This window comes from Panulirus ornatus, chromosome 22 (genome assembly GCF_036320965.1).
Source record: "Panulirus ornatus isolate Po-2019 chromosome 22, ASM3632096v1, whole genome shotgun sequence".
Classification (NCBI taxonomy): domain Eukaryota; kingdom Metazoa; phylum Arthropoda; class Malacostraca; order Decapoda; family Palinuridae; genus Panulirus; species Panulirus ornatus.
In genome coordinates, this window is record NC_092245.1 from 959,778 (window position 1) to 979,653 (window position 19,876).

The window sequence follows — 19,876 nt, forward strand, 5'->3', positions numbered from 1 at the left end:
TGGTGAGGTGCCTGAGGATTGGCGGAATGCGTGCATAGTGCCATTGTACAAAGGCAAAGGGGATAAGAGTGAATGCTCAAATTACAGAGGTATAAGTTTGTTGAGTATTCCTGGTAAATTATATGGGAGGGTATTGATTGAGAGGGTGAAGGCATGTACAGAGCATCAGATTGGGGAAGAGCAGTGTGGTTTCAGAAGTGGTAGAGGATGTGTGGATCAGGTGTTTGCTTTGAAGAATGTATGTGAGAAATACTTAGAAAAGCAAATGGATTTGTATGTAGCATTTATGGATCTGGAGAAGGCATATGATAGAGTTGATAGAGATGCTCTGTGGAAGGTATTAAGAATATATGATGTGGGAGGAAAGTTGTTAGAAGCAGTGAAAAGTTTTTATCGAGGATGTAAGGCATGTGTACGTGTAGGAAGAGAGGAAAGTGATTGGTTCTCAGTGAATGTAAGTTTGCGGCAGGGGTGTGTGATGTCTCCATGGTTGTTTAATTTGTTTATGGATGGGGTTGTTAGGGAGGTAAATGCAAGAGTTTTGGAAAGAGGGGCAAGTATGAAGTCTGTTGGGGATGAGAGAGCTTGGGAAGTGAGTCAGTTGTTGTTCGCTGATGATACAGCGCTGGTGGCTGATTCATGCAAAGTGTGTGGAAGAAGAAAGTTAAGAGTAAATGTGAATAAGAGCAAGGTTATTAGGTACAGTAGGGTTGAGGGTCAAGTCAATTGGGAGGTGAGTTTGAATGGAGAAAAACTGGAGGAAGTGAAGTGTTTTAGATATCTGGGAGTGGATCTGGCAGCGGATGGAACCATGGAAGCGGAAGTGGATCATAGGGTGGGGGAGGGGGCGAAAATTCTGGGGGCCTTGAAGAATGTGTGGAAATCGAGAACATTATCTCGGAAAGCAAAAATGGGTATGTTTGAAGGAATAGTGGTTCCAACAATGTTGTATGGTTGCGAGGCGTGGGCTATGGATAGAGTTGTGCGCAGGAGGATGTATGTGCTGGAAATGAGATGTTTGAGGACAATGTGTGGTGTGAGGTGGATTGATCGAGTGAGTAACGTAAGGGTAAGAGAGATGTGTGGAAATAAAAAGAGCGTGGTTGAGAGAGCAGAAGAGGGTGTTTTGAAGTGGTTTGGGCACATGGAGAGAATTAGTGAGGAAAGATTGACCAAGAGGATATATGTGTCGGAGGTGGAGGGAACGAGGAGAAGAGGGAGACCAAATTGGAGGTGGAAAGATGGAGTGAAAAAGATTTTGTGTGATCGGGGCCTGAACATGCAGGAGGGTGAAAGGAGGGCAAGGAATAGAGTGAATTGGAGCGATGTGGTATACCGGGGTTGACGTGCTGTCAGTGGATTGAATCAAGGCATGTGAAGTGTCTGGGGTAAACCATGGAAAGCTGTGTAGGTATGTATATTTGCGTGTGTGGACGTATGTATATACATGTGTATGGGGGGGGGGTTGGGCCATTTCTTTCGTCTGTTTCCTTGCGCTACCTCGCAAACGCGGGAGACAGCGACAAAGTATAATAAAAAAAAATATTATATATGTATATATATATATATATATATATATATATATATATATATATATATATATATATATATATATATATATATATATATATATATATATATATATATATATATATGTACATATATATATATATATATATATATATATATATATATATATATATATATATATATATATATATATATATATATATATATATATATATATATATATATATATATATATATATATATATATATATATATATATATATATATATATATATATATATATATATATATATACACATGTATATACATACGTCCACACACGCAAATATACATACCTACACAGCTTTCCATGGTTTACCCCAGACGCTTCACATGCCTTGATTCAATCCACTGACAGCACGTCAACCCGGTATACCACATCGCTCCAATTCACTCTATTCCTTGCCCTCCTTTCACCCTCCTGCATGTTCAGGCCCCGATCACACAAAATCTTTTTCACTCCATCTTTCCACCTCCAATTTGGTCTCCCTCTTCTCCTCGTTCCCTCCACCTCCGATACATATATCCTCTTGGTCAATCTTTCCTCACTCATTCTCTCCATGTGCCCAAACCACTTCAAAACACCCTCTTCTGCTCTCTCAACCATGCTCTTTTTATTTCCACACATCTCTCTTACCCTTACGTTACTCACTCGATCAAACCACCTCACACCACACATTGTCCTCAAACATCTCATTTCCAGCACATCCATCCTCCTGCGCAGAACTCTATCCATAGCCCACGCCTCGCAACCATACAACATTGTTGGAACCACTATTCTTTCAAACATACCCATTTTTGCTTTCCGAGATAATGTTCTCGACTTCCACACATTCTTCAAGGCCCCCAGAATTTTCGCCCCCTCCCCCACCCTATGATCCACTTCCGCTTCCATGATTCCATCCGCTGCCAGATCCACTCCCAGAGATCTAAAACACTTCACTTCCTCCAGTTTTTCTCCATTCAAACTCACCTCCCAATTGACTTGACCCTCAACCCTACTGTACCTAATAACCTTGCTCTTATTCACATTTACTCTTAACTTTCTTCTTCCACACACTTTGCATGAATCAGCCACCAGCGCTGTATCATCAGCGAACAACAACTGACTCACTTCCCAAGCTCTCTCATCCCCAACAGACTCCATACTTGCCCCTCTTTCCAAAACTCTTGCATTTACCTCCCTAACAACCCCATCCATAAACAAATTAAACAACCATGGAGACATCACACACCCCTGCCGCAAACCTACATTCACAGAGAACCAATCACTTTCCTCTCTTCCTACACGTACACATGCCTTCCATCCTCGATAAAAACTTTCCACTGCTTCTAACAACTTTCCTCCCACACCATATATTCTTAATACCTTCCACAGAGCATCTCTATCAACTCTATCATATGCCTTCTCCAGATCCATAAATGCTACATACAAATCCATTTGCTTTTCTAAGTATTTCTCACATATATTCTTCAAAGCAAACACCTGATCCACACATCCTCTACCACTTCTGAAACCACACTGCTCTTCCCCAATCTGATGCTCTGTACATGCCTTCACCCTCTCAATCAATACCCTCCCATATAATTTACCAGGAATACTCAACAAACTTATACCTCTGTAATTTGAGCACTCACTCTTATCCCCTTTGCCTTTGTACAATGGCACTATGCACGCATTCCGCCAATCCTCAGGCACCTCACCATGAGTCATACATACATTGAATAACCTTACCAACCAGTCAACAATACAGTCACCCCCTTTTTTAATAAATTTCACTGCAATACCATCCAAACCTGCTGCCTTGCCGGCTTTCATCTTCCGCAAAGCTTTCACTACCTCTTCTCTGTTTACCAAATCATTTTCCCTAACCCTCTCACTTTGCACACCACCTCAACCAAAACACCCTATATCTGCCACTCTATCATCAAACACATTCAACAAACCTTCAAAATACTCACTCCATCTCCTTCTCACATCACCACTACTTGTTATCACCTCCCCATTTGCGCCCTTCACTGAAGTTCCCATTTGCTCCCTTGTCTTACGCACTTTATTTACCTCCTTCCAGAACATCTTTTTATTCTCCCTAAAATTTAATGATACTCTCTCACCCCAACTCTCATTTGCCCTTTTTTTCACCTCTTGCACCTTTCTCTTGACCTCCTGTCTCTTTCTTTTATACATCTCCCACTCAATTGCATTTTTTCCCTGCAAAAATCGTCCAAATGCCTCTCTCTTCTCTTTCACTAATACTCTTACTTCTTCATCTCACCACTCACTACCCTTTCTAATCAACCCACCTCCCACTCTTCTCATGCCACAAGCATCTTTTGCGCAATCCATCACTGATTCCCTAAATACATCCCATTCCTCCCCCACTCCCCTTACTTCCATTGTTCTCACCTTTTTCCATTCTGTACTCAGTCTCTCCTGGTACTTCCTCACACAGGTCTCCTTCCCAAGCTCACTTACTCTCACCACCCTCTTCACCCCAACATTCCCTCTTCTTTTCTGAAAACCCATACAAATCTTCACCTTAGCCTCCACAAGATAATGATCAGACATCCCTCCAGTTGCACCTCTCAGCACATTAACATCCAAAAGTCTCTCTTTCGCACGCCTGTCAATTAACACGTAATCCAATAACGCTCTCTGGCCATCTCTCCTACTTACATAAGTATACTTATGTATATCTCGCTTTTTAAACCAGGTATTCCCAATCATCAGTCCTTTTTCAGCACATAAATCTACAAGCTCTTCACCATTTCCATTTACAACACTGAACACCCCATGTATACCAATTATTCCCTCAACTGCCACATTACTCACCTTTGCATTCAAATCACCCATCACTATAACCCGGTCTCGTGCATCAAAACCACTAACACACTCATTCAGCTGCTCCCATAACAATTGCCTCTCATGATCTTTCTTCTCATGCCCAGGTGCATATTCACCACTAATCACCCACCTCTCTCCATCAACTTTCAGTTTTACCCATATTAATCGAGAATTTACTTTCTTACATTCTATCACATACTCCCACAACTCCTGTTTCAGGAGTATTGCTACTCCTTCCCTTGCTCTTGTCCTCTCACTAACCCCTGACTTTACTGCCCAGACATTCCCAAACCACTCTTCCCCTTTACCCTTGAGCTTCGTTTTACTCAGAGCCAAAACATCCAGGTTCCTTTCCTCAAACATACTATCTATCTCTCCTTTTTTCACATCTTGGTTACATCCACACACATTTAGGCACCCCACTCTGAGCCTTCGAGGAGGATGAGCACTCCCCGCGTGACTCCTTCTTCTGTTTCCCATTTTAGAAAGTTAATACAAGGAGGGGAGGATTTCTGGCCCCCCGCTCCCGTCCCCTCTAGTCGCTTTCTACGACACGCGAGGAATACGTGGGAAGTATTCTTTCACCCCTATCCCCAGGGATAATATACATATATATATACACATATACACATACACACACATACACACACATACGCACATATGCACACACACACACACATACATATATATACATATGAAAAATGTATGAAACAATTTAGAAAACTGAAACTTCTAGCTTGAAAAACAAAGCCGAGAATGAACGCTAATACGCAGGTCCTCGAGCTGAATGTGGAGGGCAGACAGGTGGATGAAGCAGTTTTAAGTCTGTTTCACACACTGCTCTTCCATCGATCTACAGGAAAATTTCACTACAAGAATGATGACACATATGCTGTTGGAACCATTGGTTTCCAAGACGTCGACTGCGATTTCATTGATTTTACTTATGTAAGTAAAGGTGCGGTGTTCGTCGGAAGACTTGGATAAGAACATTCGCCGAGAAGTTAGTGGCTTCTGTGAAGCTATCCGGGCGCCTGATGCTCCATCCAGTGGCCAGGTTGCTTTAGAGTTTTATCAACGAAAACGTGTGAGATGGCCATTTGGTACAGAAAGTATTCCTTGGGAAGTGTGGACGTTACGAGTTAATGTAGTCTCGTTAAACAACGAACATGAGCGACAGATTTGGCGAGAGAAAGTTGGGGAAACGCTTGGAGAGAGACTACTTCATATAACAGACACACTAAACCGGCATGACTATATCCCCTCCCCTCCAAATCAGGCAGAGATTGACCTTATATATGACACAAATTACGCAGATGTCCAACCATTTCTCTTCAAGGTAAGCTACAGTGTCTCTACTCCAAGTAATCCCTCGGCAACAACCACAATCAAGAAGCTGATAAGAGATACACTAGCACTATAACACTGGCTCTACTTAGGTTACTACAGCTTTGATCCTGTACTGCATGCAGGGGTGGTTACTGAGGAGAGCTTTGTTGTTTTCGAAGTATGAAGTAAAGCAAAGCCTAAGATGATGTGGAGTGGGATCCTGCAAGGAAGTTGGACGTCCATTATGAAGTCAGAAGAACATCTAAATCAGTTTTTTCAATATCGACATTTATAATCAGCCAAGAAAAACTAACCCTGCAAGTAAATCCTTTGAGCATCAGAGAGAGCACGTGCTCATTGGTGGTTGGCAAGACGAGCAACGTCAATCATACCTGGACTCTGGTGGACGTATCCAAACTCCAATAAGGTCCTCAGACGGTGGAAGAGAATCGCCGTGACGGGAACTGTGTCCTTCAGCATGGCAAGGAAACTGCCCATCGCTGAACAACACTTCCACTGGACCTCTATCATCACCTCGTTAAGATCATCGTGTGTCAAGACATCACATAAAGCGCCTCTTCGCAAACGGAACTACCTTGGCCCACCAGTGATGCTACTACGTTTGTGAATCGGGAACCATTGCAACACAAACCTCGCCAGGTGGTAGAGTTTCCCGCAGTGTATCGAGACAGACTTCCCCAGAACTTTTTTTTAAAGGGGAAGTAAATGTTTATAGTTGTGTTACTGGAGTGATAGTTTTCATACATGGTGTTTTGACAAGAAAATAGTGAAATTGGAGAAAAATGTAGCTTAGACATTGAAGCTTATTGATACAGTAGTTAAATTGATGAGAACTGCTATTGACGTTTGTGTAAATAAATTATACATTTCCTTTTTCCATAGCCAGAGGTTGAACCATTATGTGACATTCATTTTTTCATTCATTTCAAGCTAGACATATATATATATATATATATATATATATATATATATATATATATATATATATATATATATATATATATATATATATATATATATATATATATATATATTTTTTTTTTTCATACTATTCGCTATTTCCCGCGATAGCGAGGTAGCGTTAAGAACAGAGGACTGGGCCTTTGAGGGAATATCCTCACCTGGCCCTCTTCTCTGTTCCTTCTTTTGGGAAAAAAAAAAAAAAAAAACGAGAGGGGAGGATTTCCAGCCCCCCGCTCCCTTCCCTTTTAGTCGCCTTCTACGACACGCAGGGAATACGTGGGAAGTATTCTTTCTCCCCTATCCCCTATATATATATATATATATATATATATATATATATATGTATATATATATATATATATATATGTGTATATATGTGTATGTGTGTGTGTGTGTGGGTATGTGCGTATGTGTGTGTATGTGTGTGTGTGTGTATATGTATATATATATGTATATTATCCCTGGGGATAGGGGTGAAAGAATACTTCCCACGTATTCCTCGCGTGTCGTAGAAAGCGACTAGAGGGGACGGGAGCGGGGGGCCGGAAATCCTCCCCTCCTTGTATTAACTTTCTAAAATGGGAAACAGAAGAAGGAGTCACGCGGGGAGTGATCATCCTCCTCGAAGGCTCAGAGTGGGGTGCCTAAATGTGTGTGGATGTAACCAAGATGTGAAAAAAGGAGAGATAGGTAGTATGTTTGAGGAAAGGAACCTGGATGTTTTGGCTCTGAGTGAAACGAAGCTCAAGGGTAAAGGGGAAGAGTGGTTTGGAAATGTCTGGGGAGTGAAGTCAGGGGTTAGTGAGAGGACAAGAGCAAGGGAAGGAGTAGCAATACTCCTTAAACAGGAGTTGTGGGAGTATGTGATAGAATGTAAGAAAGTAAATTCTCGATTAATATGGGTAAAATTGAAAGTTGATGGAGAGAGGTGGGTGATTATTGGTGCATATGCACCTGGGCATGAGAAGAAAGATCATGAGAGGCAAGTGTTTTGGGAGCAGCTGAATGAGTGTGTTAGCGGTTTTGATGCACGAGACCGGGTTATAGTGATGGGTGATTTGAATGCAAAGGTGAGTAATGTGGCAGTTGAGGGAATAATTGGTATGCATGGGGTGTTCAGTGTTGTAAATGGAAATGGTGAAGAGCTTGTAGATTTATGTGCTGAAAAAGGACTGATGATTGGGAATACCTGGTTTAAAAAGCGAGATATACATAAGTATACTTATGTAAGTAGGAGAGATGGCCAGAGAGCGTTATTGGATTACGTGTTAATTGACAGGCGTGCGAAAGAGAGACTTTTGGATGTTAATGTGCTGAGAGGTGCAACTGGAGGGTTGTCTGATCATTATCTTGTGGAGGCTAAGGTGAAGATTAGTATGGGTTTTCAGAAAAGAGGAGTGAATGTTGGGGTGAAGAAGGTGGTGAGAATAAGTGAGCTTGGGAAGGAGACCTGTGTGGGGAAGTACCAGGAGAGACTGTGTACAGAATGGAAAAAGGTGAGAACAACGGAAGTAAGGGGAGTGGGGGAGGAATGGGATGTATTTAGGGAATCAGTGATGGATTGCGCAAAAGATGCTTGTGGCATGAGAAGAGTGGGAGGTGGGCTGTTTAGAAAGGGTAGTGAGTGGTGGGATGAAGAAGTAAGAGTATTAGTGAAAGAGAAGAGAGAGGCATTTGGACGATTTTTGCAGGGAAAAAATGCAATTGAGTGGGAGAAGTATAAAAGAAAGAGACAGGAGGTCAAGAGAAAGGTGCAAGAGGTGAAAAAAAGGGCAAATGAGAGTTGGGGTGAGAGACTATCAGTAAATTTTAGGGAGAATAAAAAGATGTTCTGGAAGGAGGTAAATAGGGTGCGTAAGACAAGGGAGCAAATGGGAACTTCAGTGAAGGGCGTAAATGGGGAGGTGATAACAAGTAGTGGTGATGTGAGAAGGAGATGGAATGAGTATTTTGAAGGTTTGTTGAATGTGTCTGATGACAGAGTGGCAGATATAGGGTGTTTTGGTCGAGGTGGTGTGCAAAGTGAGAGGGTTAGGGAAAATGATTTGGTAAACAGAGAAGAGGTAGTAAAAGCTTTGCGGAAGATGAAAGCCGGCAAGACAGCAGGTTTGGATGGTATTGCAGTGGAATTTATTAAAAAAGGGGGTGACTGTATTGTTGACTGGTTGGTAAGGTTATTTAATGTATGTATGACTCATGGTGAGGTGCCTGAGGATTGGCGGAATGCGTGCATAGTGCCATTGTACAAAGGCAAAGGGGATAAGAGTGAGTGCTCAAATTACAGAGGTATAAGTTTGTTGAGTATTCCTGGTAAATTATATGGGAGGGTATTGATTGAGAGGGTGAAGGCATGTACAGAGCATCAGATTGGGGAAGAGCAGTGCGGTTTCAGAAGTGGTAGAGGATGTGTGGATCAGGTGTTTGCTTTGAAGAATGTATGTGAGAAATACTTAGAAAAGCAAATGGATTTGTATGTAGCATTTATGGATCTGGAGAAGGCATATGATAGAGTTGATAGAGATGCTCTGTGGAAGGTATTAAGAATATATGGTGTGGGAGGCAAGTTGTTAGAAGCAGTGAAAAGTTTTTATCGAGGATGTAAGGCATGTGTACGTGTAGGAAGAGAGGAAAGTGATTGGTTCTCAGTGAATGTAGGTTTGCGGCAGGGGTGTGTGATGTCTCCATGGTTGTTTAATTTGTTTATGGATGGGGTTGTTAGGGAGGTGAATGCAAGAGTCCTGGAAAGAGGGGCAAGTATGAAGTCTGTTGGGGATGAGAGAGCCTGGGAAGTGAGTCAGTTGTTGTTCGCTGATGATACAGCGCTGGTGGCTGATTCATGTGAGAAACTGCAGAAGCTGGTGACTGAGTTTGGTAAAGTGTGTGGAAGAAGAAAGTTAAGAGTAAATGTGAATAAGAGCAAGGTTATTAGGTACAGTAGGGTTGAGGGTCAAGTCAATTGGGAGGTAAGTTTGAATGGAGAAAAACTGGAGGAAGTGAAGTGTTTTAGATATCTGGGAGTGGATCTGTCAGCGGATGGAACCATGGAAGCGGAAGTGGATCATAGGGTGGGGGAGGGGGCGAAAATTTTGGGAGCCTTGAAAAATGTGTGGAAGTCGAGAACATTATCTCGGAAAGCAAAAATGGGTATGTTTGAAGGAATAGTGGTTCCAACAATGTTGTATGGTTGCGAGGCGTGGGCTATGGATAGAGTTGTGCGCAGGAGGATGGATGTGCTGGAAATGAGATGTTTGAGGACAATGTGTGGTGTGAGGTGGTTTGATCGAGTAAGTAACGTAAGGGTAAGAGAGATGTGTGGAAATAAAAAGAGCGTGGTTGAGAGAGCAGAAGAGGGTGTTTTGAAATGGTTTGGGCACATGGAGAGAATGAGTGAGGAAAGATTGACCAAGAGGATATATGTGTCGGAGGTGGAGGGAACGAGGAGAAGAGGGAGACCAAATTGGAGGTGGAAAGATGGAGTGAAAAAGATTTTGTGTGATCGGGGCCTGAACATGCAGGAGGGTGTAAGGAGGGCAAGGAATAGAGTGAATTGGAGCGATGTGGTATACAGGGGTTGACGTGCTGTCAGTGGAGTGAATCAAGGCATGTGAGGCGTCTGGGGTGGACCATGGAAAGCTGTGTAGGTATGTATACACGTGTGTGGACATGTGTATGTACATGTGTATGGGGGGGGGGGTTGGGCCATTTCTTTCGTCTGTTTCCTTGCGCTACCTCGCAGACGCGGGAGACAGCGACAAAGTATAAAAAAAAAAAAAAAAAAAAAAAAAAAAAAAAATATATATATATATATATATATATATATATATATATGTGTGTGTGTGTGTAGCCAGGGCGTTATTTGGTAAACAAGTGATCGTACACGACAGAGAACAAGCTTATCATAAACTTGTTATATGGACAAAAAGGTGAATTGCACACAAATTTTTTCAACAATAAAGTAATCCAATTTGTATAGAACTTCACTAATATTAAGGTTATAATTCTATGTTTATCTAATAATAGAGGATTCAATTATGTTTCTCGTGGTACTGGAGTTAGAGTTAATAACTGAGATATCATTACTCCAGTCAATACATTGATCATAGTTTTTAATGTGATTAAACAATGCCTTTGATCCTTGTCCCGTTCTTATACTATAATTATGTTGCTTAAGTCTAACAGAAAGATCCTTACCAGTCTGCCTAACATAAAACTTATCTCAATTTCTACATAGCACTTTACAGATGCATCCAGGAGAATTTTCTGGTGAGTCCCTGTTTAAGACATTTTTTTTATAGTATTATTGTTGCTGAGGGCAACATTACTTTAAAGGATTTAAGCAACATGGGAAGTAAAGTAAAATTAGTACTGAAAGGGAGAACTAATAGATTCTTGGTGTCAATGGGAGGTTCGGGTTCAATTCTATAAAAGGATTTCTTTGCTAACTTAAGGGATTTATCAATGAAAGATCTAGGGTACTTTAACTTAGATCCAAAAGAATATATCTTCTCATACTCATCATCAATAAACTGGACTGCAGTTACGTAATGCCCTAAGGAACATAGAATGAAATGATAATTTGACTGTCATGTTGAGATGAGTAATAATGGATTTTTGACCACAAATTGGTAGGTTTTCTGTATATGGTAAACTTAAAATTGTTTCCTTGCCTATGGATCATGCAATCTAAAAATGGTAACATACCATTATTTTCATTTTCTACATTAAATTTGATGGAAGGTACTAAATTGTTGAATAATTGAAGAAATATTTGTAAATTTTCATTTGTTAGCCAAACGCAAAGAACATCATCTACATACCTAAACCAAATTGCATTAGAAGGTAATATATCATTTAGTAATTTTGTTTCAAAAAATTCCATATAAAGATTACTTAGTACAAGTGAAAGAGGGTTACCCATTGCCATACCAAATTTTTGAGCATAATATTCTCCATTGAATTGAAATACAATCTTTTATACACAATTTCATCAGTTCATTGAAACAGACTTTGAAACAGGTAAATGAGTATCATCCAAAACATCAAATAAAACCAACTGTGTTGATGTCACAAAGTCTTTTTGTAATTTAAAGAAGTACAGTAAATTATCAAATGATGATATTGATATCTTTAAGGGTTTACTTTATGCCAGTTTGTCAAAACCAGTGGAACCTAATTGCCCTAAAAGATTTATAAGAGCTGTTAACACTTTAAATAAAAGACAATGATATACATATTACTAAAGCAGATAAGGCTAACACTGTTGTGATTATGGACAAAAGAAATTATTTATCTAAAATGAATTATCTTTTAGATGATGACACAACATATTCTAAACTCAAGAAGACTCCATCAGCAGGAGTTAATTCCCATTTCAATAAAGAACTGAAGTTGTTGTTGAAAGGTAATAGTTCTCTCATCAAAAGTTTGTCATCTTTGTCCCCTTTACTACCATATATGTATGGACTTATCAAAACACAGAAACAAAACTCTCCAGCAAGACCGATAGTGTGTTCAGTAGGCTCCATCACATATAAATTGTCAAAGTAGTTAGTTTCTTTATCAAACCCTTTAGGGGGTAAGATATCAAATTCTTTTATGAAAAATGTAGAATTAGTCATCATGCATGACAAGATCAATGTTAATTCTGATTTCAGACTTGTTAGATTTGATCTTTCCTCACTTTTCACAAAAGTTCCAGTCGATGACTTTTTGAAATATTTATTTGACGTTTTGGATGATATTCATTTACCTGTTTCAAAGTCTGATTTCACTGAACTGATAAAATTGTACATAAAAGACTGTGTATTTCATTCCAATGGAGAATATCATGCTCAAAAATTTGATATGGCAATGGGTAGCGCTCTTTCGCCTGTACTAGGAAATCTTTATATGGAATTCTTTGAAACAAAATCACTAAAGGATATCCTGCCTTCTAATGCAATTTAGTTTAGGTATGTAGATGATGTTCTTTGTGTTTGGCCAACAAATGAAATTTTACGAACATTTCTCCCCTTACTTAACAATTCAGTACCTTCCATCAAATTTACTGTAGAAAATGAATATAATGGTAATTTACCATTTTTGGATTGCATGATCCATAGGCAAGAAAACAAGTTTAAGTTTAGCATATACAGAAAACCTACCAATGTATGCTCATATATCCATTATTACTCATCTCAACTTGACAGAGATGAATTAACATCAATCAATGTTCCTGAGGACATTACGTATCTGCAGCCCAGAGTTTATTGATGATGAGTTTGTGAAGATATATTCTATTGAATCTAAGTTAAAGTACCCTAGATCTTTCATTGATAAATCCCTTAGTTAGCAAAGAAATCATTTAATAGAGTTGAACCCAAACCTCTCATTGACACCAAAGAATCTTTTAGTTCTTCCTTTCAATAATAATTTTACTTTACTTTCAATGTTGCTTAAATCCTTTAATGTAAATGTTGCCTTCAGCAACAATAATACTATAAAGAATATCCCAATCAGGAACTCACCAGAAAATCCTCCTGGATACATCTATAAAGTGCCATGTAGAAATTGTGCTACGTTTTATGTCGGGCAGACTGGTAAGGGTCTTTGAGTTAGACTTTTGCAACATAAACATAGCATAAGAACGGGACAAGAATCACATGCGGGAAGTGGCGAATAGTATGAAAAAAATATGTATATATATATATATATATATATATATATATATATATATATATATATATATATATATATATATATATATATATATATATATATATATATATCCCTGGGGATAGGGGAGAAAGAATACTTCCCACGTATTCCCTGCGTGTTGAAGAAGGCGACTAAAAGGGAAGGGAGCGGGGCTGAAAATCCTCCCCTCTCGTTTTTTTTTCTTTTTTATTTTCCAAAAGAAGAAACAGAGAAGGGGGCCAGGTGAGGATATTCCCTCAAAGGTCCAGTCCTCTGTTCTTGACGCTACCTCGCTGATGCGGGAAATGGCGAATAGTATGAAAGAAATGGTATGAAATATATATATATATATATATATATATATATATATATATATATATATATATATATATATATATATATATATATATATATATATATATTATCCCTGGGGATAGGGGAGAAAGAATACTTCCCACGTATTCCCTGCATGTCGTAGAAGGCGACTAAAAGGGGAGGGAGCGGGGGGCTGGAAATCCTCCCCTCTCGTTTTTTTTTTAGTTTTCCAAAAGAAGGAACAGAGAATTGGGCCAGGTGAGGGTATTCCCTCAAGGCCCAGTCCTCTGTTCTTAACGCTACCTCGCTAATGCGGGAAATGGCGAATAGTTTGAAAGAAAGAAGAAAGAAATATATATATATATATATATATATATATATATATATATATATATATATATATATATATATATATATATATATATATATATATATATATATATATATATGTATAGGTCTATTTGAAAACAGACCACTTGTACCAACGTTGCGTGAGTTATTAAGACAATGTCTTCTGGATGATCATATCACTTTATTTGTTCTGAATATATTTCATCAGAGAACAAAAATTGAAAATATATCAAATAATTCTTCCCCATAAACGTTAAAACGATCGTGTAAAGTGTGCTGGAATTCAATAGTTTTACTTGTGAAAGAATTTTACCATAGCCTCGAGAATTTTACGTATTTCAAATCACAAATTTATATCACATTTCATTAGAATCAGTTCCGCTCTTTTTTCCACTGCAGTGCTTCACTATAGACAGTATTGGTTGTCTCCCATCTGGTGCCAAGATGAAATGGTTCGTACAATTACCAACCGTGGAACACAAAGCATAAAGCTGGCCAACGGTTAAAGCCTGGGCTTTGCAGATTGAGATCAACAACTTTGATTGATTACCCTCAAGCCCTGTCGAAGTTGGATCCAACTGAGAAAAGGAAGCACTGGAGTTTAAACTGGAGATCAGATAGGATGACTAGAATGCTTCGTAGAATGAAAATATCCTGTCCTGCAGTATAGTCCGTCATGACTGAGGCTTAAGTGATGAGTGGCAGCAGCTTCTCGAGAGCGCAAACGTATTGAACTGCAGTGTTGGTGGGTCCAGATTCGTGAGAAGAATGATAGGTGCCCCAGGTGTGAGCTGTAGATTTCGTGGGTTACACTCAGTAGTGCTAGAGAATTGAGGGATTCTGTTGGGTAACTGACGTCTCCATTGGTGTCTGGAAGAATGTTCATTGATTTGTATTTTTGCAGTTGGCCAGGTAACGTCCGGAGTGTAGATTTCCCGTTGCAGATCTCGATTGTTTGTGTCAGAGTTATATGTGAAGAAAGTCATGGAGTGTGGTTCGGTGAAGAGAGAAGAGTTGGTGAAAGCCTTAAATATGATGAAGGTTGGCAAGGCATCTGAAGTGGATAGCATTGCAATAGAATTTCATAAGAATGTAGGTGACTTTGTTCATCATTGGTTAGCTAGAAATTTCTTGCAAGTATGGATCATGATGAGGTACCACTGAATAAATGCTAGGTGTATGAATATAAGTATTCAAAGTTTAGAGCTAAAAGTTTGTTGAGTATACCTAGCAAGTTGTATGGGAGGATACTGACTGAGAGAGTGAAGGTATATAGAGGGCATCAGATTAAGGAGGGAAGTGGTTCCAGGAGTGATCGAGGATGTTTAGATGAGGTGGTTGTTTTAAAGAATGTGTATGATAAAAACTTAGAAAAACAGAAAGATTTCTTTGTGACATATATGAATCTGGAGAAAGCATATGATGGGGTTCATGGATATGCCTTGTGGAAGGTCTTAAAGAATATATGGTGTAGGGGGTTAGCAGCTAGTAGCAGTGAAAAGTTTCCATCAAGGATGTAAGACATGTGTACGAGTCGGCAGAGAGGAGAGTGCGTGGTTCCAAGGGGAGGTTTGTATGTGACATGAGTGTGTGATATCACCATGGCTGTTTCATCTGTTTATGGATGATATGATGAGGGAGGTAAACGCAAGAGTAATGAAGAGAGGGACGAATATATAGTCTGTAGTGGATGATAGAGCTTGGGAAGAGAATCAGCTTTTTACTGATTATACAGCACCAGTGGCAGATTCGAGTGAGGACCTGCAGAAGCTGATGACTGAGCTTAGAAAAGTGTGTGAAAGGAGGAAGTTGAGAGTAGATGTGAATAGAAGCAAGGTTATTAGGTTTAGCAGGGTTGAGGGACAGGTTAGCTGGAGTGTGAACCTGAATGTAGAAAATTAGAGGAAGTGGAGTGTTTTATATACCTGGTAGTAGACATTGCGGTATTTGGAATCACAGAAGTGGAAGTGAGTTATAGGGTGGAAAAGGGACCGAAGGCTCTGGGAGCAATGAAGAATGAGTGGGAAGAGAGAACGTTATCTCGGAGAGCAAAAAATGGTATGTTTGAAGGAATAGTGGTTTCATTAAGCGAGGCATTAGCTATAGATAATGATATGCGGACGAGGATCTATGTGTTGGAAATAAGATGTTTGACAGCGTTATGTGGTGTGGTAAAAGCGTGTGATTGAGAGAGCTGAAGAGGGTGTGCTGAATCGGTTTGGACATACGGGGAGAAAAAGGAGGGATTGACAAAGAGGATGTATATGTCAGAAGTTAAGAGGGAGACCAAATAGGAGTTTGGAGGATGTAGCAAAAACAATATTGAGTAAATGGCGCCTGAACATGCAGGAGGGAAAATGGCGTGCACGGGTTGCAGTGAACTGGGGTCGATGTGCAATCAATTCTTGTCCTGTTCTTATACTATATTTATTTTGCTTAACTCTGACAGAGAGTTCCTTACCAGTCTGCCCAAACATAAAATTTATCACAATTACCACATGGCACTTTATAGATGCATCCAAGAGAATTTTCTGGTGATTTCTTGATTAAGATGTTCTTTATAGTATTATTGTTGTTAAATGCAACATTTACATTAAAGGATTGAAGCGACATGGGGAGTAAAGTAAAATTATTATTAAAAGGGAGAACTATAGATTCTTGGTGTCAATGGGATGTTTGGGCTCAACTCTATAAAATGAATTCTTTGCTAACTTAATGGATTTATCAATGAAAGATCTAGAGTACTTTAACTTAGATCCAATAGAATATATCTTCTCAGACTCATCATCAATAAACTCTGGACTGCAAATACGTAATGCCCTAAGGAACATAGATTGAAATGATTAGATTATCATTTCAATCTATCAATCATCAATAAACTCTGGACTGCAAATACGTAATGCCCTAAGGAACATAGATTGAAGTGATTAGATTATCATTTCAATCTATGATCCTTAGGGCATTACGTATTTGCAGTCCAGAGTTTATTGATGATGAGTTTGAGAAGATATATTTATTGTATCTAAGTTAAAGTACCCTAAATATTTAATTGATAAATCCCTTAAGTTAGCAAAGAAATCATTTTATAGAGGTGAGCTCAAACCTCCCATTGACACCAAGAATCTTTTAGTTTTCCCTTTTAATAATAATTGTACTTTACTTCCAATGTTGCTTAAATCCTTTAATGTAAATGTTGCCTTCAGCAAGGGTAATACTTTAAAGAATATCTTAATCAGGAATTCACTAGAAAAATCTCTTCGATGCGTCTATAAAGTGCTATGTGGAAATTGTGATAAATTTAATGTTGGGCAGACTGGTAATGATCTTTCTGTTAGACTTAAGCAACATAGATATAGTACATGAACGGGACAAGAAACAAATGCTTGTTAAATCACATTAAAAACTATGATCACTGTACTGACTGGAGTAAGGACATCTCAGTTATCAACTCTAACTCTATTACCACGAGAAATGTCATTGAATCATCTATCATAGAATACACAAAGAATTATAATCTTAATGTTAGTGATGGTCTATACAAATTAGATAACTTTATTGTTGATAAAATTTCTAAAATAATAAGTTTATGAACGCTCGTTGTCTGTCTTGGACAATCGCATGTTTACCAAATGTCGTCCTAGCTTCGTCTCTCGATTTATATCAAATGACTGTTATATTTCTTTCTTGTGTCTCCTCTGATGATGTGAGTGTTACACGAAAGTGCACTTGGGAACTTATCGTGTTTCATTTTCCCCGCGGACTCATAGGAATACCTTGATCACACACAAAATTGTGACCCTTTCCAATGTACACATATATATATATATATATATATATATATATATATATATATATATATATATATATATATATATATATATTATTATTATTTTTTTTTTTTATTATACTTTGTCGCTGTCCCCCGCGTTTGCGAGGTAGCGCAAGGAAACAGACGAAAGAAATGGCCCAACCCCCCCCCCATACACATGTATATACATACGTCCACACACGCAAATATACATACCTACACAGCTTTCCATGGTTTACCCCAGACGTTTCACATGCCCTGCTTCAATCCACTGACAGCACGTCAACCCCGGTATACCACATCGCTCCAATTCACTCTATTCCTTGCGCTCCTTTCACCCTCCTGCATGCTCAGGCCCCGATCACACAAAATCTTTTTCACTCCATCTTTCCACCTCCAATTTGGTCTCCCTCTTCTCCTTGTTCCCTCCACCTCCGACACATATATCCTCTTGGTCAATCTTTCCTCACTCATCCTCTCCATGTGCCCAAACCACTTCAAAACACCCTCTTCTGCTCTCTCAACCACGCTCTTTTTATTTCCACACATCTCTCTTACCCTTACGTTACTCACTCGATCAAACCACCTCACACCACACATTGTCCTCAAACATCTCATTTCCAGCACATCCATCCTCCTGCGCACAACTCTATCCATAGCCCACGCCTCGCAATCATACAACATTGTTGGAACCACTATTCATTCAAACATACCCATTTTTGCTTTCTGAGATAATGTTCTCGACTTCCACACATTCTTCAAGGCCCCCAGGATTTTCGCCCCCTCCCCCACCCTATGATCCACTTCCGCTTCCATGGTTCCATCCGCTGCCAGATCCACTCCCAGATATCTAAAACACTTCACTTCCTCCAGTTTTTCTCCATTCAAACTCACCTCCCAATTGACTTGACCCTCAACCCTATATATATATATATATATATATATATATATATATATATATATATATATATATATATATATATATATATATTTTTTTTTTTTTTTTACACTTTGTCGCCGTCTCCCGCGCCTGCGAGGTAGCGCAAGGAAACAGACGAAAGAAATGGCCCAACTCCCCCCCCCATACACATGTACATACACACATACACATATATATATATATATATATATATATATATATATATATATATATATATATATATATATATATATATATATATATATATATATATATATATATATATATATATATATATATATATATATATATATATATATACGCACTTTATTTACCTCCTTCCAGAACATCTTTTTAATCTCCCTAAAATCTAATGACACTCTCTCACCCCAACTCTCATTTGCCCTTTTTTTCACCTCTTGCACCTTTCTCTTGACCTCCTGTCTCTTTCTTTTATACATCTCCCACTCAATTGCATTTTTTCCCTGCAAAAATCGTCCAGATATATGTGTCGGAGGTGGAGGGAACGAGGAGAAGAGGGAGACCAAATTGGAGGTGGAAAGATGGAGTGAAAAAGATTTTGTGTGATCGGGGCCTGAACTTGCAGGAGGGTGAAAGGAGGGCAAGGAATAGAGTGAATTGGAGCAATGTGTTATACCGGGGTTGACGTGCTGTCAGTGGATTGAATCAAGACATGTGAAGCGTCTGGGGTAAACCATGGAAAGCTGTGTAGGTATGTATATTTGCGTGTGTGGACGTATGTATAGACATGTGTATGGGGGGGGGTTGGGCCATTTCTTTCGTCTGTTTCCTTGCGCTACCTCGCAAACGAGGGAGACAGCGACAAAGTATAGAAAAAAAAAAAAAAATATATATATATATATATATATATATATATATATATATATATATATATATATATATATATATATATATATATATATACGTATATATATATATATATATATATATATATATATATATATATATATATATATATATATATATATATATATATATATATATATATATATGTATATATATATATTTATATATATATATATATATATATATATATATA

The 19,876-nt window shown here is 38.7% G+C and overlaps 2 protein-coding genes across 2 annotated transcripts in view; both read left to right on the plus strand.

The window, feature by feature from the left end:
• The window catches only part of LOC139756468 (ras-like GTP-binding protein RhoL), a 203,156-nt gene that overhangs the window by 4,671 nt on the left and 178,609 nt on the right, over nt 1-19,876 (plus strand). The window lies entirely within an intron of this gene.
• On the plus strand, nt 5,171-6,004 carry LOC139756467 (autophagy-related protein 101-like). Its single transcript, XM_071675920.1, is given in 2 exon segments — nt 5,171-5,368; nt 5,370-6,004. Coding segments are annotated over 2 exon segments (666 nt in total). The 3' UTR covers nt 5,838-6,004.